General features: G+C 40.7%; 1 protein-coding gene across 3 annotated transcripts in view; it reads right to left on the bottom strand.

The window, feature by feature from the left end:
* The window catches only part of LOC148018645 (structural maintenance of chromosomes protein 6A-like), a 110,012-nt gene that overhangs the window by 35,769 nt on the left and 48,596 nt on the right, over nucleotides 1-25,647 (bottom strand). For all 3 annotated transcript variants that reach the window (XR_015687607.1, XM_087661117.1, XM_087661116.1), the window contains exons 13-14: nucleotides 22,743-22,912; nucleotides 20,844-20,946 (exon numbers count right to left, since the gene is read on the bottom strand). Coding sequence is in view for 2 of the 3 variants with exons in the window: in XM_087661117.1 (XP_087517243.1) it covers nucleotides 20,844-20,946; nucleotides 22,743-22,912 (273 nt within the window). In the remaining variant the exon portion in view is untranslated. The remainder of the gene's footprint in view (nucleotides 1-20,843; nucleotides 20,947-22,742; nucleotides 22,913-25,647) is intronic.

The raw sequence follows: 25,647 nt of genomic DNA, 5'->3' as shown, positions 1-25,647 counted from the left end.
CCATTTAATTAATTTTCAGAATTAATTAATTCTGAAAATTAATTCAGCCCTTAATCCATGCCCAAAAAATTGACCTTGCCCATCCAAAAATTAATTGGCTAGGCCATTTGCAACCCAAAGTGGTCCCATGAAATTAATTGACCCTTGGACAAGCATTAATCCATTAATTAATGCCTAGTCCCTAGTGTCATCATTGACACTTAATGGCCAATTAATGGTCCTAGGGGCAAACTGACACCAAAATTCACCTAGAATCTAACAAGTGTAACTTGTTACAACTTTTGTCTTTGACACCCATCTTTTTCACAGGGTCCTTGGTCCTTCAACTATTTAAAAGTAGCTTGCACCTCACATGTGCAACACATGTGCATCTTTTAATTGCACATTTGATTAATATTTTAATCAAATGTCAATTAAACATAAGCAAAGCATCAAATTTTCACGTCCTCGTGACAAACCACCCCCTTGAAATCCTTGCAATCATCCTCAATTGCACTGTAATGTGTCAAAGCAAACAATATTGCACTAGAATTTTCACAAGGCATCATAGTCAACACAACATTGGCCACTACTGACTAACTATCTCTTATGCCCTCCATTTGCTGAAAATTTCTTGCTAGCATAAAGCTCAACAATAGTTCAAAACTGTTGCCAGAAACTCATCGGATGCATCCCAAACTCTTGTTTCTTAACAGTGCTGACTACACAACCATAGTAAAGCATAAACCAAGCCAAAACCATGGCTGAATTGTCAATGGTATTGAATACACATGCTGTGTCCATAGAACCAGCTAAATACCACTGAAACTAATGATCATACTCTGAAAACCAGCACTCAATAATCAGTCTCTCATGATCTTAACCTGATGCAAATGTACAGTTTCAGAGCTGCAGTGAAAACCATATCCATCTACATACATACCACAGTGACTAGTACACCGAATAGTGACCTCATGGCAGACATACTGTCAGCACAGTACCTTGGATGCATGCTGAATACATCCAAGATCCACTGTACACGAGAGCAATTCATTCCTGGAGAAGTGGAAGTGCTACCTCCCCCTTGAGTATCAGGTGGTACTCTGGACCCTTGCCCTGTTGAACCTAAAAGAGCCCGATCCAAAGTCGGCTCTAACTGAAAGGTATCAAGGTAAAGCTGCAACAACTGAGGATGGTCTGCCAAGTCATCCTCTTCCATCCATTTAGCATCCATTGGTAAGCAGTTGTGAAACTTAACCCAATGGCTTATGGAAGCTTTACCTTTGACCTTTTCTATTTATGTGCCAAAATCTGCTCAGATACCAATATCTCATTCAGCTATGTGAAAGGCGTAGTGTATCCACTAGTGTAGAGGCAATTTCCATGATAGCCAGCATTAAACACAGCATTTGCATGACTAGCACTTATTCCTTGAGCCCCAAAAGCACGACGAGGTACCAATGCTTGCACATATGCATGATTTTGCACACCAGGCATCATACCGATGCCGCCATACATCGGATTATGCATTCCATGAGCCATACCCGAGTACATTGGGTTATGCAAGCCATGCATTGGTTGCTCAAAATTATGGGGAGGTGTGCCAAACATTCCCACATTCGATCGCTCACCCACCATAGCATGAAAAGTTGTGCTACAACCAAAGTAAGCTGGCTGTCCTAAATTCTCATGCAAACCTTACTGTCCAAAAACCATAGGATTAACATTTACATCATGAACCTGCATTTGCATTTCTTGCCCAACTGGCACCAACTGCTTTTCACCATGAGCATCTTTAGGAGCATCTTGCATCTTGCTGTCCCGAAGTTCTAGAAGGGGATTTTCTCTTCTTGCCCTTGTTGCCCTTCGTAGGAGTGTTCAAAAACCGAGTAAACTGAGGATCTTTTGCCAATTCAGCAAAGATATTGGCTGCTGCCCTCATTCGATTCTTGAATGGATCATCGAATTCCATTTCCCCTTGTTGATCATCATCCTCTTTCTGCATTGAGGGTCCAACATCTTGGCCTTCAACCACATTTTCAGCATGTTGTCCATGATTCGTACCTTGTCCAAGATCAGGCATTGCATTCCCTTCATACCCAACATCAGCACTCAGCTTTACATTCTGCTCCAACGGGATTGAAAGTGGTTTACATGCAGTCATACCATACTTGGACAACATATCCAAGCCATACTGTCTTTGGAACAGCCATATACCATCATCACATCTGATCACCTCAATGCCAAGGAAGTACCTTAGCTCACCTAAATCCTTCATCTCAAAGTTCATCTTCAAACATCCCTTGACTTCAGCAATCCCACTATCACTATCACCTGTAATAATCAAGTCATCCACATAGATGACTATGATGACCAAACCTGCATCTCCCTTTCTCACATAAAGTGAGTGATCAGCATCAGAAACATAAAATCCAATATTGACAAGATACTCTCTGATCTTGTCAGACCATGCTCTAGGTGCTTGCTTGAGCCCATAGAGTGCCTTCTTCAACCTGCACACATACGTGGGATGCTCTAAATCTTCATAACCTGCTGGCTGATCCATATACACTTCTTCCTGCAAATCACCATGCAAGAAGGCATTCTTTACATCCATTTGCTGCAACCTCCAACCTTTGGCTGCTGCCAAAGCAATCACACATCTGACAGTTGCCATCCTAGCAACTGGACTGAAGGTTTCATCATAATCTATGCCATATGTCTGGGCATAGCCTTTTGCAACCAGCCTAGCTTTGTACCTGCTAATAGAACCATCTGCATTGTGCTTAATCTTATAAACCCACTTACATCCAATAGCTTTCTTTCCCTTTGGCAATGATACTAGATCCCAAGTCTTATTAGCCTCTAATGCAGCCATCTCCTCATCCATTGCTGCATCCCAATGAGCATGACCAACAGCCTCCTCAAAACATGTAGGCTCAACATCCTCAACTAGTTTCACCATATAAGCATAATGGTGAGCTGCATAACCTTCAAAACCAAATCTTTTAACAGGGTATCTCACCCTGCTAGACCTGCGTACCACTGGATCACTCAATGGAGTCTTTGCATCAGCCCGTGCTCTCTGCACACCTGGAGTTCTCACTGAAGGAATGCCAAGCTCATCATCTAAGCTCTCTGAGCCACTGGAGTCTCCATCAAGAACTGCATCAATACCTTCTGACACTTTATTCTTTCCTTTGTCTTTACCTGTAGTGCTACTAGATGCACTCGAAGATGTAGAGGTACTCCTTAGTCTCCCAGACCAAGGACTACCAGATGATGTCTCTGGTCCACTAAGAGTCTGTGATTCTTGCCTTTCAGCCTGCACATGAGTGTCATGATCATCATCAACATCCAATGCATCACCACTAGATGCATACCAACTGCTCATTTCATCAAAGATGACATCCCTGCTCACTCTGAACTTACATGTGACAGGGTTGTAACAGCGATACCCTTTTTGCTCTAAAGAGTATCCAATAAAGATACACTTTTCAGCCTTTGGAATTTCAGCTGAGCACAAAGATCAACACTAGCACAAAGCTTTGGCTTGCAATCAGGCGCCTCGGACCCACCAAATCAAGAGATTTGATATATCCCGGCTATGGAACCTTGATATCAGTCTTCCTTCTTGGAATGGGTGGTGATACCCTGATTTAAGAGTTAATTACAGCAATAAATAAATACACATAAAATGAAATGCGCACTTTACCATAACATTCTTGGATAGTAGACACCCTGTTGGCCCCAAAATTGACACCCCTTGCGGTATTTCTTTAGCTTTCATTCAATTGGAAGGAGTACAACTCGAGATTCTTCAATCTCCTACTGCTAAACAATTGCTCTTGCTGTCATAAATGACCAGCAAGCCTTTTGGTTCATTTGGCCTTTGATTCACCCAGGACTTCTTCTCCAATTTGACCCTTGGCTGGCCAAATACTACCCCAAATCAATTCGAGATGGGCTGGCTCCTGAAATCCCTTGATCATCTTGAATTATCAGCTGCTGATTTAAGTCCCTTGAACCTTCAATCTCTGGCACGGATCCTAAGGTGGCTGCTAAACCCTAATTTCTGCTGTAAATTAGGGTTTACTGCAGAAATTACAGATCAGCCACCTAAAATGGCTGAGATCTCCTCCGAATGGCTGAGAATTGCTGAGAATGGCTGAGCATAGGCTGAAGGAGATGAGAGAATGCTGTAGAGAGAGAAAATTCTGAGATTTGTCACGAAGAACTGATCAAAATCAGTTGTTGCCCTGTTGTACCAGCCCCAAACGGATGCACCAACAACAATAGGAGCATCAGAGACTGTGATCTTCAGGAGAAAGTGCATCAGCGGCAATTGCCAGCTTCCCAAGGTCAAGAATATGCAATCTCAATCACCAAAATGGTCTCCAATGGCTGGGAAATGGCCCCAAAAGCTGGCAGCAACAGTCTAACACCTCTTTCCAACAACTCCAAAATCAAAAAACGAGATTTCCCTCTCCCTTCAGCCCTCTTTCCCCCCACTTGCATGGGAAAGTTTTGCCAAGTGGCAGCTTTCTTAATCTATTTTCAGCAGTTTCCAGCCATTTAATTAATTTTCAGAATTAATTAATTCTGAAAATTAATTCAGCCCTTAATCCATGCCCAGAAAATTGACCTTGCCCATCCAAAAATTAATTGGCTAGGCCATTTGCAACCCAAAGTGGTAATTAATTCTGAAAATTAATTCAGCCCTTAATCCATGCCCAGAAAATTGACCTTGCCCATCCAAAAATTAATTGGCTAGACCATTTGCAACCCAAAGTGGTCCCATGCATTAATTAATCCTTAGACAAGCATTAATCCATTAATTAATGCCTAGTCCCTAGTGTCACCACTGACACTTAATGGCCAATTAATGGTCCTAGGGGCAAACTGACACCAAAATTCACCTAGAATCTAACAAGTGTAACTTGTTACAACTTTTGCCTTTGGCACCCATCTTTTTCACAGGGTCCTTGGTCTTTCAACTGTAAAAAAAATAGCTTGCACCTCACATGTGCAACACATGTGCATCTTTTAATTGCACATTTCATTAATCCTTTAATCAAATGTTAATTAAACATAAGCAAATCATAAAATTTTCACATCCTCATGACAGCCCTCCCCCTTGTAATCCTTGAAATTGCCCTCGATTGCACTGCCAGATGCATCAAAAGCAAAATAGTAGATTGGAATTTCCACAAGGCATCATAGTTAACATAACATTGCACATTGTTGCTCAACCATTTCATATGCCCAACACATCCTGAAAATTACCAATCAATCATAACTTCACATGAGACTCATAAAGAATCTTAAAAACATTGCCAGATTATCATATGGCCATGGTATAACCAAACATAAACCATGGCTAAAACATCAATGGCATCATAACGTGTGCTGCTGTCCATGGAACCAAATGTAAACCATCGAAAATTGAGCATAATCTGATCATAAACTGATCACTTGCAGGTCTGAGAACTGATCACAAATTGCTACAAATGTGACCCCAAATTGATCACAAACTCATCGCAAAAACTGGCAACTAATCAGCGAAAAAACTGATGCAAAATTGATCCCAAAAGTGACAATAAACGATTCTCAAGCTGATCAAAAACTAAGCTGAAACTAATCAGAACTTTTGTCTCAAAACTGAGACAAAATTCATGCCAAATTGATCATAAGCTGATGCAAAAGTATAGTTCTAGTACCCAGGTGAAACTCACACTCATCTGCATACATCTCACAATGACTAGTACACCAAGTAGTGACCTCACGACAAACATACTATCAGCGTAGTACCTTGGATACATGTTGAATACATCTGAGATTCACTACATACGAGAGTTATCAATAGTTGGAGGACTGGAAGTGCTATCTTTCCCTTGAGGATCAGGTAATACTCCGGATCTTTACTCTGCTGAACCGAATGGAGCTCGAACAAAAGTCGGCTCTAATAGAAAAACATCTAGGTAAAGCTGAAACAACTAAGGATGGTCTGCCAAGTCATCATCTTCCATGCATTTGATATCCATTGGTGAATAATTCTGAAATTTCACCAAGTATCTCCTGGAAACTTTATCTTTGACCTTTCTTTTCTAAGGTGTCAAAAGTTGCTCGGGTACCAAAATCTCATCCAGCTCCTCAACCTCAAGCTGAATTTCAACAAACATATCCTCTCGCACATCATCATGAAAAGACCTCAACAAACTGACATGAAAGGCATTGTGTATCTACTAATGTGGAGGTAATTTCAACCGATATGCCACATCGCTGATCTTCTTCAACACCTGAAAGGGCCCATAGTATCTCATACTCAGCTTCAAATGCAATCTTTCTCTTCCTTTCATCTTTTTCAGCCTTGTCTTTTCAAAAATGCAACAACACATAATCACTCTTTGCAAACTGCAAAGCACATCTGTGGCGATCAGCTGCTTGCTTTTGCTTTTCTTGCAATCTCTAAAGTGCATATTTTATCTTTGCATAGGCTACATCCAAGTTTTTCACATAACGATTAACCTCAAAGATCCTATCCTTAGCTTACAGAATAGGTGGTACCTTCTTGCCACCCTCAACCACCTCAAATGCAACTTTGCCCATAGAACTATGCACTCTGTTATTGTAAGCAAACTCAACCAAGGGCAAATACTGCTCCCATTGTATCTTGTGGTCTAAAACATAGCACCTCAAAAGATTTGCCACTGTGGAATTTGCTTCCTTAGACTGACAATCTGTCTGCGGATGGAAGGATGATCAGAATTTCAATCTGATACCCATATTCTCAAACAAGCACTTCCAAAATAAACTAGTCATCAGGGGGTCTCGATCACTAATGATCGACTATAGCATACCACGATACTTAGAGATGTGCTATAAAAACAATCGAGCCATATGAGCAGCCTTTATTTTCTTTCTCACCAAAATGAAATGGGCTTGTTTGCTAAACCTACAAATGATAGTCCATATCCCATCATTCCCTGTAGGTGTCTTAGAAAGCTCAAAAATAAAGTCCATTGCAATGCTCTGCCAAGGCCTATTTGGAATAGGCAAAGGCTGCAACAAACCCGACATCTTTTACCTATCACGCTTTACCTTCTGGTATACGATGCATGTCTTGATAAACTATTTCACATAATGCCTCAAAGTTAGCCAATAAAAGAAATGCTCCACTATCTTGACTGTGGCATCAATATCTCTATGTCTTGCATACGAAGCATGACTTTCAGTGATAACTCTAGGCCTTAATTGCTTTCTTAGCACAAAGTGTCCATGCGTTTGGCCATTGCAAAGCTAATCATAAACATTAGCAAAGTCCGAATCAGCAACATATTGCTCTTTCATGGCATCCAACTCAATATGATAAACCATACTGATAGCTCAAAATTTGCGGCTTGCGTGGCAATGCATCAACCACAATTTTCTTTCTACCATCAATATATACAACCTGAAAATGAAACATAGAGGGAAGCTCAAAATAAAGTCCATTGTAATGCTCTGCCAAGGCCTATCTCGAATAGACAAGGGCAGCAACAAACCCAGCATCTTTTACCTATCATGCTTTATATATTAGCATACGATACATGAGAGAAAATTTGCCCATCTTATATGCTTCTCTGAGAATTTTATAAGTGTCAAAAAGTACCTCAAAGTTTAATAGTCTGTCTGTACTGTAAAATCAATCCCCCAAAAGATAATGTTTCCATGTAGGCAGTGCATGAATTACAACCAAGAGCTCTTTCTCATAGACCTATAAATTCTTTTACGCACTGTGGAGAATTTAACTCTTATAAACCACAACTTGATCGTCCTGCATAAGAACATTACCACATGCATCGCATTGAACTATGAATGACTTCCTTAGATCGGGCAACACAAGCACAATATCTAACGTCATCTTTCCCTTCAACTTTTTAAATGCTGAAATTTCAACTGCTATCCATCTAAATGGCACATCCTTTTCTTGCAAGGCATGCAATGGAGATGCAATTTCAGTAAAACCTGCGTACATACTTTCTATAGTGAAAACATAAACACAAGAAGCTGAGGATCTCATGCATATTCCTCAAAGGTGGCCATGATCGTATTGCTTCAACCTTTGCAAGGTCCATGCGAATACCATGAGCCGATACAATATGCCTCACAAAGTGGATTTCATGCAAGAAAATTTCACTTTTCTTGTCATTGATAACCAACCTATGTCACACAGTTCATTGAACACAATGTCCAAGTGTTTTCTATACTCTATCTCATTCTTTAAATAGATAATCATGTCATCAAAGAAAGTGCCCACAAATCCTCTATGTGGCCTGAAGATACGATCCATCATCCGATTAAAAGTGGCAAGAGCATTCATAAGTCCAAAAGGCATAATAAAAAACTCATATAATCCAAAAGATATCCTAAAAGCAGTCTTAGGCACATCTTCTGGTCTAATGCATATCTGATGATATCCACTTTTCAAATCTATATGGCTAAATATGACTACCCCTTGCAATCTATCCATAACATCATCGATCCAAGAAATCGGAAAGTGATTCTCTAGTGTGATCTTGTTTAGAGCACGATAATCAATGCACATACGCCATGAACCATCCTTTTTTTGCACCAAAAGCACTAAAGAACAAAAAGAAGATGAGCTAGACTGAATCAATCCTTTTTCTAACAGCTCATTTACCTGACTCATAATCGATGAGACCATAGCATACCAAGCAATACCTCCCAACCCTTAAGTGAAGCAATGAAGAACTCTTCGCCCTCCGCATATCCTTATATATGGAATCGAAGCTTTCCAATGAGCACTATGACGGGCTCTGCATGGCCTTTACATGCAATTCCAACTTTCCTCACGGATCCCATCTCATTCTCTCTCATGCCTAGACGCACAGCCATGTCAACAGAGATAAAGTTGACTCATGCACCATTATTGAAAAAAATCAATGCATGTTGATCCCTAATTTTTGCCATGCTCTACACAACTCGGTAGCATCATCATTGGGCTGATCACTAACAACATTGACACCAATCCCACTGATGTTTTGGGCTTCTTTCCTTTAGAATCTCCTTGATTTTCTAATTTTCCAGCTTGTTGCCTATTGGGATAATCCCTTGCAATGTGAACCTCCTGTTCATAAATAAAACATTTATTTGCAGCCATCAATTCCCTACGTTGTGCCAATGTTTTCGGGCCCTTTTTTGTTCTTTTGGCTCCTTTTCAGGCTGATTTTCAGATATGCCCCTTTTCTCAACCTTAAACAACTTTTTATTCGGCTTCTCCACTCTCTAGAAAGCCCGAATCGTTCCCACGCAGTAAAGCATCAACTGTAGTAGCAGTCTTTGTAAGCTGAGACATGCTAGACACAGTGGATTTAATGCAAAAATCCATGATTCCTTTGGCCAGCCCACAAACATATTTTTCCACTTGCTCATGAAGCGGTACGGGGCGATAAGAAGTAATAGGCAGCCATGCATCCCAAAACTTCTTATTATATTGCTCCAAATTCTTACATTCTTTAGTATCTAGCTTATTCCAAACTTATTCCAAGCTGTCATGATGTCCACCTCAAAAGTACTTGTCAACCATTCGATGCAAACATTTGCTTGAATTGTACCCATGTTGACGGTGCTCTACCTTGCATCAAAAGAGAGGACCACCATTGTAACACATTCCCTTTCAAAAAAGTGGCTACCTTTCGGATCTTTGAGGACTCCGTGAAGTTCCCCCCTAAATAGGCTACATCAAACTGCCGATTGAAAGTCAAAGTGTTATATTAATAAGGTAAATTACGGGAAACAGGCACGAGGGATGATCGTCTGGGGCCTTGAGCGCCCGAACGGGGTTTAGGGGGGCCTAGAATTAAAGAGAGTCCAAGAATAGTAGGACTCACCAACAAATGACGACTGGCAATCGGATTACGATGAGAGTTGCTAGCAATAACTAGGCAAGGCTGGGAGGAAAAAAGATCTCATGCCCTTTTGAGTATGGGACTGTGACTCTTCCGTTCTCTTCATCTTTTCTGGGTTTTACAACATTGGTATCAGAGCAGCCATCGCATCCTGCTGGAGCCGTCAGGTCCTAATCTTGTTAATTATTCACGAAGTTTTTTCCAGGCGTTTCTGAGGGTCAGGTGATTAAGCATTAGGGCCAAGTGATTTGACGGACACGTCATTTGTCATACGTTTAAAGACACCGCAGGGAGTTGTAGGTCGTGGTCGTGTGACGTCACGAAAAGTGTGACACGCTGCAGGGAGACGGAAAGCGTGAGGCGACTGTTGGAAGACGTAACATAAAGCGTGAGATGGTACTTCAAGTGCTACACGTCACACGGCTGTCTTCGAAGAGCAGTTTTACAGCGGATTCGTCACCAGCCGACTGAAGCCAGGAGTTAAATTCGTTATCAGCTGATTGAAGTCAGTCAGACCCGTCCTATACATAGAAGATATACTGGTGGTTCACATGATTGTTCCGTTTCTGCCAAAGAACTTCATTTCCAGCGTGACTGGTTTAGTCCGAGAAGACAAAAATTGTTCCTTACTCTTCGGGCTTATTAATAAAACCAGCAACAGTTGCCCTGTCATTATAACCAGGGAAGTACTTTACTTTGTATGCAAATTTCTTATCTTTGCTTTCCAATTCCAGTGTATTAATGGCAAAAAAAGGAAAAGAGGGAGTAATGGAAGGTTCTAGTTCTGGGGACCACCCTATGGTAGATCCCCATGAAACGGAGATGCAAGAAGAACAGTGGGAAGAATTCTTTGCCACACGAGAACAATTTGATATCTAACTGCTCGTGTGCAGGCACAGGGGGTTCAAATGGAATTTCTAACTCAAACACTCACTGAAATAAAATCTCAATTAACTTTATTACTAGAAAGGGATAAAAATAAGATAGAAACCTCGGATATCCCATCTTCATCGAAAGATTTAGATATGATCATGCGAGATTCTAAGGAACCCCACCACAAGTTGAGGGATAATCCAGTTCTAAAAGATATGAAACCCCCTCAGTTTCACAGGGAGGAAAAAGATAAAAATAAAGACACTATCTTTAATTTTCTCCAAAAATGGGAAGATTTACATAAACTTAAAAATACTCCACCACATCTCCAAGCACTAGAGGCCAGTTTAACTTTGGGACCAAAAGCGTATAAATGGTGGCGAACCTTAAAGGAGGCAAATAAAATACCTGAAACTTGGGCTCAATTTGAATCCGTCTTTTTGAAAGAATTTCTTCCTGAAAATGAAATGGAAAGAAATTGGGAAGATTGGAATTATGTCAGACAAAAGGGAAGACCCATGCTGACATATTTGGAGGAATATCGTGAGATAATCCTCAAATTGGAAGGAATAGATGAATTTCAAAAAACAAGAGGATTCATTAGGGGACTAGATAAGGCCTGTAAAAAGGAAGTTAAAAGGAGTTCACCTAAGACGCTCGAAGAGGCAATTAAATTTGCATTAATCAATGAAGATAGTACGCGTCCACGTACACTCACTAATCTCATTGATACGGAGCCCAAGTCTAAGGAATTGGAAACCTCAAAATTTGCACATGGATGTACAACATAAGTGTTGTATGTCAACTTCTATGTGGCAGCCTGCCTTTGGGCCACATGATTTAGTTAGAGTGCATGGATTGATAGCTGGAAAGAGGGTTAGAGTCATGATTGATGACTCTGCTACCCATAACTTTATAAATTATGCACTTGCCAAAAAATTGAAACTTCCCCAACAAAAGAGTGGGCATCAATATGTTGTTCGTATGATGCAAGGTCAAGATAATAAAATATGGAATACAATGGTATCCAATTTGGAAATTGAGATTCAAGGATATAAAGATAAACTTGATTTCCAAATTATGAACATGGAAAGAGCCGATATTGCTCTAGGAAGGGAGTGGCTATAGGGATTGGAACCATCCTTAAAACGTAGTTATGCTTGTGAGTTGAAAGTAAATAATGAATTAAGTAGTTTGTTAGATGAATTTAAAGATGTGTTTCCTTCTGATTTACCTAGTGGTCTTCCACCAAATAGGGGTGATATAAATCACAAAATTGACACAAATAAGGATACACACCCTATTTCTAAACCACCTTATAAGTTAAGTGAAATGCAGCACCAAGAAGTTGAAAGACAAATTAAGGATTACCTTGATAAAGGGTTTATACAACCTAGTAGTTCACCTTGGGCTTCGCCAATTTTATTAGTAAAGAAAAAAGATGGTTCTATGCGACTTTGTGTTGATTATAGAGCACTTAATAAAATAACGGTGAAGAATAAACTTCCTATGCCCAGAATGGAAGATCTTTTTGACCAATTACAAGGGGCAAAATTCTTCACAAAGATAGATTTAAGATCAGGCTATCACCAAGTAAGAATTAAGGCACAAGATGTTCCTAAGACAACGTTTCACACTAGATACGGGCATTATGATTTTTTGGTGATGCCTTTTGGCCTCACTAATGCACCAGCTACCTTTATGAAGCTGATGAATAGTGTGTTACAGCCCTATCTAGGACATTCTATAGTAGTCTTCTTAGATGATATCTTGATCTTTAGTAAATCAAGAGAAGAACACTTGGAACACTTACAATTGGTATTCCAATTGTTAAGAACACATTCCCTTTATGCGAAGAAAACTAAATGTGAATTCTTCGCACAAGAGGTCAAATATTTGGGGCATATTATCTCGAAAGAGGGAATCAAGATGGATCCAGAAAAAGTAAGGGCAATTATTGAATGGCCATGTCCAAGGAACTTGGAAGAGCTGCAAATCTTCCTAGGTTTATCTGGATTTTATCATAGATTCATTCAACATTATGCCAAAATAGCTGTTCCAATGACAGACCAACTTAAAGGAAAAGGAAAGAGCTTTAATTAGGAAACAGACCAAAATGAAAGTTTTCAAAAACTTAAGGTAGCTATTGCTACAGCTCCAGTATTATTAATTGTGGATCCCAATAAACCATTTGTGGTTGACGCCGATGCCAGTGATAAGGAGATAGGCGCGGTCTTATTACAAGAAGGTCAACCAGTTGCTTTTGAAAGCAAGAAATAAAACCGTGCAAAACAGAATTATTCTGTTCATAAGAGGGAGTTGTATGCAATAGTACATGCAATGAAGAAATGGAGGCACTATCTGTACGGTGCCAAACTTTTGATCTTGTTGGATCATGAAAGTATTAAGTGGCTTAATGATCAACCGGATCTACAAGGGCGTAAAGCCAAATGGACCGAACTTCTTCAAGAGTTCGACTATGAGATAAGATATAGAAAAGGAAAGTATAATATAGTAGCTGATGCACTCAGCAGAATACCCATCATAAATGAATTGAGTTTTACTCAGTTCACTTCTGACTTGCTTGAATCTTTAAAAGGGAAATGCCAAGTTGATCCGGCATATTCCAACATATGGGAAGCAATAAAAAATGGGGATCCAAATGAAAGTGCTTCTACGGAGAAATGAATATCTGAGGATGTTCAACAAGGAAATGGAGCATCAGGGATTGCTCAAACCGGATTCAAGTGGAAGAATTTTACCATTGATAATGGTTCTTTACTCTACAAGGGTAGGGTATGTGTCTCGAAAGATAAAGAAATAAGGCGCCAGATACTCTTCGAGTGTCATGATACCCCTAGCGCGGAACATCCAGGAGTTAATAAAACTTATAGTCTTATTAAAAGGCAGTTCTATTGGCTTGGAATGAATAAGGACGTCCTTGACTATGTGGTCAAATGTAATAAATGCCAGGTTAATAAAGCTGAAAGATTGAAAATGGAAGGACTTCTCCATCCACTAGAGATTCCTTCAAGAAAATGGGAGAGTATCTCCATGGATTTTATTGTTGCATTACCCAGAACACAAAGGGGGCACGACTCTGTGTGGGTGATTGTGGATAGGTTAACCAAAATGGCTAGGTTCATTCCAACTTCAACTAATGTTAAAACACCAGAATTGGCTAGATTGTTCGTAGAGAACATATACCGATTGTATGGCCTTCCGGCAAATATAGTTTCTGATCGCGATAGAAAATTTGATAGTCAATTTTGGCGTGCGGTATTTAGGAAATTGGAAACTAAACTCAGCATGAGTACGACGGATCACTCGCAAACGGATGGGCAAACTGAAAGGGTTAACCAAATCCTTGAAGATATGCTTAGGGCATATGTAAGTAAAAGGCAAACTAATTGGGAAGAGTATCTACCGATAGCAGAGTTTGCATATAATAGTACCAAGCACTCTTCCACTGGATATAGTCCATTTATGTTAATGTATGGGTTTCAGCCCAAAGCTCCTCATGCAGTAGGACTGCATAAGAAAAAGGTTCAAGCAGCTAAGGATTTTTTGGAGGATATGAATAGTATGTTAAAATTTGCTCAAGAAAATATTAAAAAAGCTCAAAATCGAGCTAGAGCATATGCAGATCCTCACCGAAGAGACATCTCCTTTAAATAAGGAGAACTGGTCTATCTTAAAGTGCCTGAACAAACTAAAACCATAAAAACGGGACAATGTCCAAAGCTTTCACCGAGGTATTGTGGTCCTTTCACAATACTTAAAAAGATGGGAGAACAGGCTTACAAGCTCCAACTACCTACTCGTAGTAAAATACATCCAGTTTTTCATGTGAGAAAGTTAAGGAAAAAGCTGGGTGATTTGGATAATTTAATCTTAAATGATAACATTGAGGAGCTATTAGATGACCAATCTAATCCACATGAACCAGATAGAATATTAAATGTCCGTAACAGACGAACAAGGAATACTATTTATCAAGAATGTTGGTCAAGTGGAAAGATTGTTCAGAAGAAAGCTCAACATGGGAGCGAGTAAGTAACCTAAGGAAAAGGTTTCCCAATTTCCAGTTAGACCTTCCAAGTATCGTTTTCGAGGACGAAACCGATTCTTAAGGGGAAGGAAATGTTATATTAATAAGGTAAATTACGGAAAACAGGCACAAGGGATGACCGTCTGGGGCCTTGGGCACCCGAACGGGGCTTAGGGGAGCCTAGAATTAAAGAGAGTCCAAGAATAGTAGGACTCACCAACAAATGACGGCTCGCAATCGGATTACGATGAGAGTTGCTAGCAATAACTAGGCAAGGCTGGGAGAAAAAAAGATCTCATGCCCTTTTGAGTATGGGACTGTGACTCTTCCGTTCTCTTCATCTTTTCTGGGTTTTACAACACAAAGCTTTCAACCTATCTTGTACACCACTTAAGGACTCAAACTTCACTCCTTTTCCGCCCTCATCATAGTCTTTTGCTGCCCCTTTGGGTATCAAGTTGTCATACACTTGCTGTTACAAAAAGGGTGCATTTACTAAATTTACATCAAAACCAATGCCAAACGGACCATTTACATGGCCAACATTCATTCCTTGAGCCCCATAAGCATTCAACGGTGCAAATGCAGTACCAAACATACTATTTGTGCCCCAAGCATCAAGCCAATGTTGCCATACATAGGGTTTTGCATATTTCCATCATACGTGAATACATTGGGCCTTGCACACCATGCATTGGTTGTTGCATACCATAGGGATTTGTGCCATATATTCCCGTGTGTGATCCTTGTCCAACCATAGCATGAGAAATCATGCTTCCACCAAAATATTCTAGCTGCCCCATCATAGCATGCATGCACGGCTATCCAAAACCCTTTGAATTGGTTCTTCCATGATGGCCTTTCATTTGCATTCCTTGCCTCGTATATACCAACTGTTTTATTTCATTAGCATCTTTGGGAGCTTCAAATGAAGGGTTTGGCATTATCTTTGGTGCATCTTGCTGTCCAGAAGATATAAAAGCCGTCTTTTTCTTCTTGCCTTTGCTGTCCTTCCTTGTAGCATTCAAAAATCGGGTAAATTGAGGATCCTTTTCCAATTCAGTAAAGATATTTGCTGCTATCCTCATCCGATTCTTAAACTGGTCATCAATTTCTCTTCACTTTGCTGGTCATCAATCTCCTTATGCCCTACCGGCCGTGCATCTTGCCCACTAGCAACATTTTCAGCTTGCTATCCATAGTATAAGCCTTGTCCAAGGTCAGGCATTGCATTTCCTTCATTCCCATGTGAACGTTCATACTGAGAGGCATCATCATTGCTTGAGTCCATCTCACTGTATGAAGACATATTGCTGTAATTTCTCAACTGAGAGTAAAAATTAGCACCAACACAAAGCTTTGGCTTGCAATCAAGTGCCTTAGGCCCACCAAATCAAGGGATTGAGTGGTATCCCGGCAATGGAACCATGTAACCAACCTTCCTCCTTGGATAGGGTGGTAAATCTATGATTATAGCTTAATTACAGTTGCAAACAATTAAAGCAAATCTCAAAATACAAATTTACCTACTGATCTTAGACAATGCACACCCGATTGGCCCCAAAATGGACGCCCCTTTTGGTATTTCTTTAGCTTTATTGAAGAAGAAGTTCATTTACAATGGGATTCTCCCAATCCCTTTCGGTATTTTAACTCCCCTTGCTGTCCAAAGTGACAACAAGTCTTCAATCTATTGTGGTAAATCTGTGATTATAACTTAATTGCAGTTGCAAACAATTAAAGCAAATCTCAAAATACAAATTTACCTACTGATCTTAGACAATGCACACCCGATTGGCCCCAAAATGGACGCCCCTTTTGGTATTTCTTTAGCTTTATTGAAGAAGAAGTTGATTTACAATAGGATTCTCCCAATCCCTTTCGGTATTTTAGCTCCCCTTGCTGTCCAAAGTGACCACAAGTCTTCAATCTATTTTGCCCCTTGATTCTGACACTTAATTGGTCTTCACCCTCCACTTGAATTTAACTAAAAATCACCTTAAGCCCTAAAAAATCAAAATGTTGGAGCTTCCAATTTCTGACGCACTTCTCGAGGCTGCTGCTAAACCCTAATTTCTACTATAATTTAGGGTTTACAGCATCAAAATTTGCAATTTCTCAGCCTCCAAGGATCCAAATGCTGAGATCTTCGGAGCAACACTCTGAAATGGCTGGGAGATGAGAGAGAAAGCTGTAGAGAGAGAAAATTCAAACTCCAGAGTTTTGACACGAAGAATGACTGAAAATCAGTCAAATGCAACTGCTGCCCTACCACAACAGCTTGTACATACAAAGAACTAACGAAATTCAGTCATTTACTATTGCTACCCTGTCTCAAGAGCTTGTAGATACTGCCACCTGTTGTTGATTGGTCTTCTCCTGCCCTTGGCTGCCTCAGAAGGTCCTCCAACGGCTGGAAATCAAGACCAGCAACATCTCCTCCCTCTCTCTTGCAAGCTGAATACACTAAAAATACCTCTCTCCAACCACTAAAAACGTTTTTCAATCTTGCATGGCATTTTTAACAAGTGGCAATCTTTCCAAATGGTTTTTCAGCATTAACCATAATTAAATATTAATTTTCAATCTTTAAATACAAAAAATTAATCTAATAATTATTTTTGTGCCCTGAAAAATAATCAGATTAGCCATTAATTAAATTGGCTAGGCAACTTCCATTCCCGAGTGTCTCTACGCTATCTTTGACCATCAGATGGGCTTTAGGTGCCATTAAACGTCACTTCTCTAGTCACCAACTGACACTTATGGCCAAATGAATGACCTAGGCCAACAACTGGCACCAAAAACCACCAAGTACCTATGCGATATAACTTATAGCAACTTTTGCCTTTGATATCCCATGATTTCCTCGCGTCCAAGGCTCGTAAATTTACTCTAAACCCAGTTACACCTCACATGTGCAACATTTACTTGACCATGTGATTAAAAACCAATCCACATGTTAAGTGAGGTTTCAAAACTACATGTTCTCATGACATGAACTATAGGTAGGTGTGGTTGGCTACCACTGCTTATGGACAAGGGGACACTCTAAAGAACTATATCGAGGATGAGAGATAAGCACCCTAGGAGGTAGTTCATCATGCTCGCTCCTAGTCTCTGTATAGATTCTCTAGAGAGAGCTCCTCCTATATGTCTAGATACATGCTTGTGTGGAAAGCATATGAGAGCATCCGATGTAGGCCATCTATCCAAGCCATTAAGAATGGCTAATCCATGTGCACCTCCCAAGGCTAGGAGGTGATCACCATAATCGGTGCATTCAACTACGTCCTTTGATGTCCGACTAAGCCCCACCATCTTCTTTGTGTGCTCTCTCTCTACATGTGATCCTCACTCTCCAAGAATGGAACATGTCTGTGTGTTGTGCGAGCATTGAAGTCCCCCACCAACAAGACATCTACAATGCTAGAATAATACATAATGTCCTCATATAATGGTAGATATGGTGGCTCCCCCTGCGATGCATATGGAGAATGTGTTCGAGTAAAATGTCATGTATATGTCAGGAGGGTGATCTATTGTATCCAAATCCACATGAAGCGAACCTCCTCATCTCTCCATATGACCTATACAATATGTTGTAACTCCCCCCTATACAGCATAGCTACTCCTCCAAACACTCTGGTCCCTCCTTGAGATTGGGCTCTAGGGTGACATGCCATCTCCCATCTATATCCTCCCACCTCTAGCAAGTGTGTGCTCGAACTGTAGTGTGTCTCTATATACAGGATAATGTCCCTGACATAAAAGTCTACCGGAATAGGCTAACATATGTTCTCATGGCTCCATTACAATTCCATGCTGTAAACTTCAAGTGTGTCTCATAGACTATGCCCCGTCATTGGCACCTATCTATGATAATGATACACCCGTCTCTATATATTGCCCATTTGTTTGCTTTGAAGGCCTCCACAATCTATGGCATGCACTCCCTACAATGGGCTACCTGGGCGGGTGCGAGATCATCCTCAAGGTATACTTTTTCTCCTTTGAGAGCCTTCCTTTTGGAGAGAAAGACTTATTGTAACTCCAAATCAGCAATGATCATAAGGAGCCAGCTATTTTCTAGATCCTTCCCTTAGTGCCATGCATTTTCCATCATGGAGGGATCCTCCAATCCCATTTTTTTCACATATGCTCTTGGCATCTTCTAGAAGACTCTTTCCCTCTTTCCACCTGACCACCCGAATGTGCAAGGCTCTAATTTTCCTTCTCCTCTTCAAGTGTTGAATTCATGAGCTGTTCCTTCTTTGTTCGCATCTTCTTTGCCACTTTGATCCATTTGGAGTTTTCAGCCACCTCCGCTTGTGCTTGTTTCGCTATGGTCACCCATGTATTAATCTCCTTCATCGTGTATGTCTTTAATTCATCTATTTCAGTTTGCACCTTCTTGGGCATCACTTCGTTGATTTCCCCCTCCTCCCTCTTAAGGAGATCAAGCTGGTTTCGATGTTCTGTGATCTCATGGCAGAGTTCTTCAATCACCCTACTCCTCTCTTGGAGAGGCTTCAATGTCTACCTTCCAAGAGGTGAAGTGTGATGTAATCTCCTCATATATTTCATCCTTTCATTATTGCACCTTCTTAGCCATCTCCTACCTGATTTGTTGTATGGCTTGTCGCACATTGCTGTCATGATCTCTTTGATATTTCCCATATCCTAGTCATGCATTTTGCACACATCGCAGAGCGCCTCCAGGCCCTTCTTCTTGAGAGAGTCTGTCACCTTGTCGATGCTGCTCCAAATAACTGAGTATTTCTCAATCCCCTCTTGTGCAGCTGCTGTATGTTGGGGATACCCGGCTTTTCTTGCGGGACCCCATTGTTGCTGTTTGTTTTCTCACGGGCAATCACCAAAATGCCATGATTGGGCGGGGTATGCTCCAACTGGAACAGGCGATGGCTGAGCAGGTGGAGAACAGCAGGTCCAAAGTGCATGCAGGTCCAGTTGAGCTTCTGCGGGGCAGGCAAGGCGAATCCAAGGAGGGGCAGAAGGCGGGACAAGCAGAACAGGGCTGAGGCGGGGCATCAACTAAAGGCAACAAGGCTTGAGAGAGCTGAAGAGGCTTGAGAGAAAAAGAGCATGTGAGAGGCTGGAGAGAGAAAGAGAGAGGCTTGGGGGAGAGAGAAGGAAGAAAGAAAGAAGGGGGGGGGGGGAAAAAAGTTGTAGGCTTGGGTTGAGTGGCCAAAAAGGGCCTGTTTTCTCATATTAGATCGTACGAATACGTATGGTACGGTAACATATGGATCATACCACACGAATCGGTCCATAGTACGGACAGGGAGACAACCCTCTCTTGTACAAAGCCTAGGATGTCGTGTGTATAGCACAGCATACACACCTCAATGCTTGAGATATTCGAATTCTCAAACCTAACAGGTAGTCCCAATATCTCTTTTGGATGTGTGCAATCCCTAGAGTATTCTTAGATATAATTTCTCAATAATTACATGCCAGAGTTCCTGCACAAACAAAAGAGCTTGCCTGTTCGGCATGTTATAATCATATCTATCACAATACTTCCAAGTGTTTCAATTGGGCCAAATTCTGGGCTTGGTGGATGAGTTGGGCAAAAAGGAACTAGCATTCTTGAGAGCTTGGTCATGTTACTCTACAGCTACCTTAGACACTTGCTCCAGTAATCTCTGTTGTGGATTTCATATGGACATGTTTCAAATGCAATTTATTTTTCTCAATAGATTTTGTCACACGAAATCTATTCTCCTTGTATAGTAGTAATGAGCTAACATGAAATGGTTTCACACAAAAAGGTGTTGACATTTACAAGAAATTAAATTTTTGATATAAAAGTTTTCAACACTGTTTAGATCGCCTTGATAATGACATCTCTAAAGCATCCTTTGACACAACTTACTTTTGGCAGCTTACCTTGGAATTTAACTTGAGCATCCTTGACTCAACTCCCACACAACTACTTTTCATCCACATAATGTGTACTTCTTCAAGAGCCTTAACTACATTCTATTGGAAAAATAGTGATGTACCTGATCAATTAGGACATTCATTACTGTCGGTATCTCAACAGAAAGAACTGATTTGACTGTAATTAGACCTTGATCTGGCAACATATGTGATGGAACATTAATCCTGCAGACAAAACTTTTGTGCTTAGCACCATTCGAAACTCCAAAAGTCAAATACATAGATGGAAGCTCAATTTGCATCTATTTAATTCAATTTCTAGGAAAAACAAGCTTTAATGTATCTAACATCCATACATACGGTTTTATGTATTTATTTGTTCATTAGTTTATATATCATCATATACCTATTTATATTACTATCAAAGTTTACGCTTTCATAAACCTATAATTCTCAAGTTAATATTCACACTCAATAACAAAAACTCAAGAAATCTCAACTCCTATAAAGAATCATACCCACCCCACCCCCCCCCCCCCAACACCAAAAAGAAAATGATGATGGTTATATTAGGCACCTACACTACATGGATGTGTATATGTCATCTGCTATGAGGGTTGATATTGGCCAGATCAGAGTATCATCACACCCTCTCAAAATCGAGGCAGTAGAGCAGCAAAGGTGGCCAGGTAGAATGAGATATGCAGGTTGTGCTGTGGGGGATACAGCCAAAGAAGCACTACATTCAAACATGCCCGGTATACTATGAGATCAAGGGGAGATACCATTGCCTGTTTAGAGAGGGTTCTGGCTGAATTAGTCATATGATAGACCATCCTGAGCAAAAATGTCTTTGTCATTTCCTTCTAGAACTACGAAAACATTGAGAGGGGGACTTCTACACACACAAAGACAAAGGCAAAGGAACCATTTCACACTGCAGATATTGACCATGAATTCATTAGACATCTGTTGAAGTTGGTCTCAAGGACAGAGGAAGTTGTTGCAGATGAAATGCAGAAAACTTAACTCTTTGACGATTTTAAACATACTCCTCCATTGTACATATGCTTATGAATGTTTCGTCACATAAAATGTCAAAGGTCTGCATGATTTTCAGACTGGTGATGGATTTAGGAGTATATTACTGCCAACAGACTGCATGTGACCTACTGACAAAAACGTAATTGGAATCTCGAGAACCAATGGGGCCATTTTGATGGTTATGAGACTTTTATGCAGGCAACTTTCCTTTCTCGTGTGCAGCTGTCTTCATTACTAGAGATTTGACTGGGATTGACTAACAGTGATCTGCATGGCAGATGCATTTTTGCAAATAATAGGGCAGAATGGACAGCATGTTCAACAGGCGAAAGCAGTCTGGCGCTGATCATAGAGCTCATCAGTTTCAGATAGACTTTCTCAACACTTGCATGTCAAATTTCCCCCACACAAATTGGGCAAACGCTTCTAATTATTTAGCACTTTCATCACAATTATCAGGCTCCACGTTCTCCAATTGCTTCAGATTTGAGCTTTGTGAACAATGTGGACTCAAAGGAACTATGTATTCCTACAATCCTGAGAGTCAATAATTTCAGTCCTAGAGCTACTTTCAAAACTTGTAGCAATCCTTGAATGATAGCTGCCATGTTGGTAAAATAATCACTTCTCATCTGGATATCTTTTACCACAGTTCCTTATAATGTTTTTAATGGCCTTTGTCATGGTGTCTATTCTTCTTGTACATCAGTGATTTCACCAAAAGTGTGTATACAAACCTTCACAGCAATGAGATTATTGTCATAGCAAGGTCCATCAAAAACATCCATTAAGGGTGCACTTCTGAAAAACCCACTACCAAACTTCTTCAACCCTCCAGAAACGCTCAGAGAAACCACATAGTACATTTAAGGAACAACATTATAATTCTCCAACTTAGCTGAAAGAAAAGAACAAAACTGCAAAAATCAAAAAACAAAGACTGGCTGCAAAAGAAGTTTTAACGAACACATACTTACATTGGGATTTCAAAGTCATAGATAATGATTTGCAAACCCTGATAGCCACACAACCTTGAACATGTACGTAATGTGTGCATATCTTTATGATTAGTAACTACAAATGCATTCAGAAATTTCCCAATAGCAGCCTCAACAGCTACAGCCCAAGTACCATCTCCAATCAAGGCCTGCAGGTAGGAATAAAGTAAAAGAGCTTAGTACAAAACACTTTCACAGCCATATCACAATCTCGCTCTTTTAGATATAGGGGTTGATACAGCAGCCTGTTGTTTAAAGAGCTGAAACATTTGAACTAGACTGTTGTAATGCATAGACCCCAGTAAAGGAGTACCATCACACGTAGAATAGAGTATACTCAGAAACTTCAAAGAGGTCAATGATAGCACTTAAGATTAGGAGAAATATGGGACTGAATTGAGAAACTGTAGTTCATCCCATGCAAATAATGTGTCAACATTGCTGGTGCATTGCTCTGAGCACATTGCACATTTAACATGCCTCAACATGTCATTTTTTCCTCACATTACTGGAAGAAAGGCCCCTATTAAACATTACATAATGTTCCATCTGACCGATTTCAATTTTCGTGGAAAACTTTAGCTACTTTTCAGCAGGCTTCTCCCTATGTAGTTTCATCAAAATATACTCCAAGAGTCTGATGTCAATTTTAACAAGAGACCAACAGTAGTCCAGAAACCTTTAAAAGGAAAACTTACCTTGTGAAGGTTTGCAATAATTGCATGTCAATTATTGTGAGCCACCAGTTGAAGGATGTCAGTATGCTACAAAAGCCATATTAGATGATGTCACATGGACTGATAGGCAACTCTAAGACTGGTAAGCAACTGACGAGTAATATTTGATGACATCACATGGACTGGCAGCAACTCTATGACTGGTAAGCAACTCTATAACATTGGAAAGCATCCAATCAAATAGGTTCTTCGCACAACTTAGCGTTGAGGCAATCAATGATGTGATTGACATTATGGGCATGCTTTCACATTTCCACAAGCGGCTTAGGACAAACGATACACATATTCGGAGGTAGGTCATGCAACTAATAACACCATTGGAGCTGGTAGATCTACTTGATTTGTCCAAAGAGTATAGTATTGGACTGTAATCACACGCAATAACGTTACACTTTGAATCATATCTCAACCAAAAAGGCATTAAAAGCTTGCTTGTGCCATGCTCAGAGGGGAAAATGGAGAATGAAATGAATAGGATGGATAAGGAGGAACTCAATCCTTGAACTTGAGACCTAGAAAACACTCATACTCAAATTAGAACATTCCATCATATCAAACACTAGCACAATCAAACTCCTCAAATGACTAACAAGTCCTCAAAAAAGATAAGAGTTGGAAAAGCCCTGCAAAATGACTACAAAATTGCCTGCCTCAAACTCAAGCCTGGAAAAAGAACACAAAGATGTTTCCGAAATGTGATAGCCCAATATGGGAATTGTGAGAGTGCGCAATGGAAGAAGGAACTCAAACACAAAGGAAAAGAGAGACAATCTGCAAGAGAAGAAGGAACAAATGCTGAATACAGAAGCAGGACTGATCAGTCCCTCCACACAGCCCACAGCGTCAATGAGGGCACAAGATCAGGCTGATGATGATGGCAGCACCGAAGATGTAGGAAGATGACAAAGTCGAAGCGTGCACCTGCCAAGGAAGGAGGGAAGATGATAATCTGACTGACTGCCAAGTAGGAAATGGCTATAAATAGCCAAAAATCCCAAAAATTGACCGACCTGAAATTTGGGGCCAAAAATATGTCTAACCAGCATTTAATGCTAGTTAAAATGCCAAAAATACTCAAAAAAGTCCCGAAAACGGTGGACAATGTCCGGCAGGTGAGGCAAGCTGAAAAATGCAGAAACTGCCCCGCGAAATGCACATAAAATCTCGACTAGAGGAGAAAATGCACTAAAGTGAGTGTTCTAGAATGAGCTACCTCCTCCATCAAAACAAGTGATGGACAAGTCAAAGCTCCTAAAGTCCTCGTCTGACTCAGACTGAGGCTCACAAGCAAGAGATGACAAGGCATGACGAACATGACTGATAACACTCCCTCTCACATCGTGGATGTGGCAGAAGGACAAGGGAGAAATGGATCCTGGGGTGGCAAGGGGAATGCCAATGTCAATGAAGTCCATTGATGATGATGGCCGATGAAGAAGCTCCTCGCGATCCTGGGAAGCCACCTCTAAAACACTAGGTGCCAAGAAATCCACAGCCGCATCACTGAGATCAACCCCTTTTGAAAGGCATGGGGGGTACGAGGGAACCACCGGAGGAGAGGGTGGGAGATGGGAAGGAACATATGGAAAAGAGGGTGCACATGCGGGAACGGGTGTAGCAATAGACAACTGCCTTGAAGGACCCTGCATAAGAGAAGGGGAATGGAGCCTATAAAAACACGCTCTCCTACTAACCCGTCGCAATAACATACCCGTAGAAGAATCCTCAGTACAAACAGCCTACTCAGTGAAGATAATCCAGTTACCAAGCCTTGTAAGGCCATAAACTGAGAGAAGCGGAAAGCCCAAGTCTAGAACATAAAAAGCCTCTGAAAGGGAGCTTGACGCGCAGTCAAGAAATCAAGGCAAAGTGCCAACACCACAAATAGGCACCGAAACAATGTCACCAGCAGGACTGAACCCTCAAAAAGGGCATTGATCCTACAACAAATCACCTCATGGAGTCATATGACTAGAAGCTTCACTATCAACCAACCAAGGCCACTCAGAAGATGAGGCAACCAATAAAGAAGGCTCCTCCCACTCAACAATATGAACGAACATTGACTCATGGGTAACCGCTGGAGTAGAGCTAGAAGGCTTGGATGTTTTAACTCCATCCTTTGCTCCCGCACTAAGGTGAGGGTA

This window comes from Lygodium microphyllum, chromosome 21 (assembly GCF_053477565.2).
Source record: "Lygodium microphyllum isolate KBCC chromosome 21, Lygodium_microphyllum_v1.1.10, whole genome shotgun sequence".
Taxonomy (NCBI): Eukaryota; Viridiplantae; Streptophyta; class Polypodiopsida; order Schizaeales; family Lygodiaceae; genus Lygodium; species Lygodium microphyllum.
This window is presented reverse-complemented; position numbering and strand designations above follow the sequence as displayed.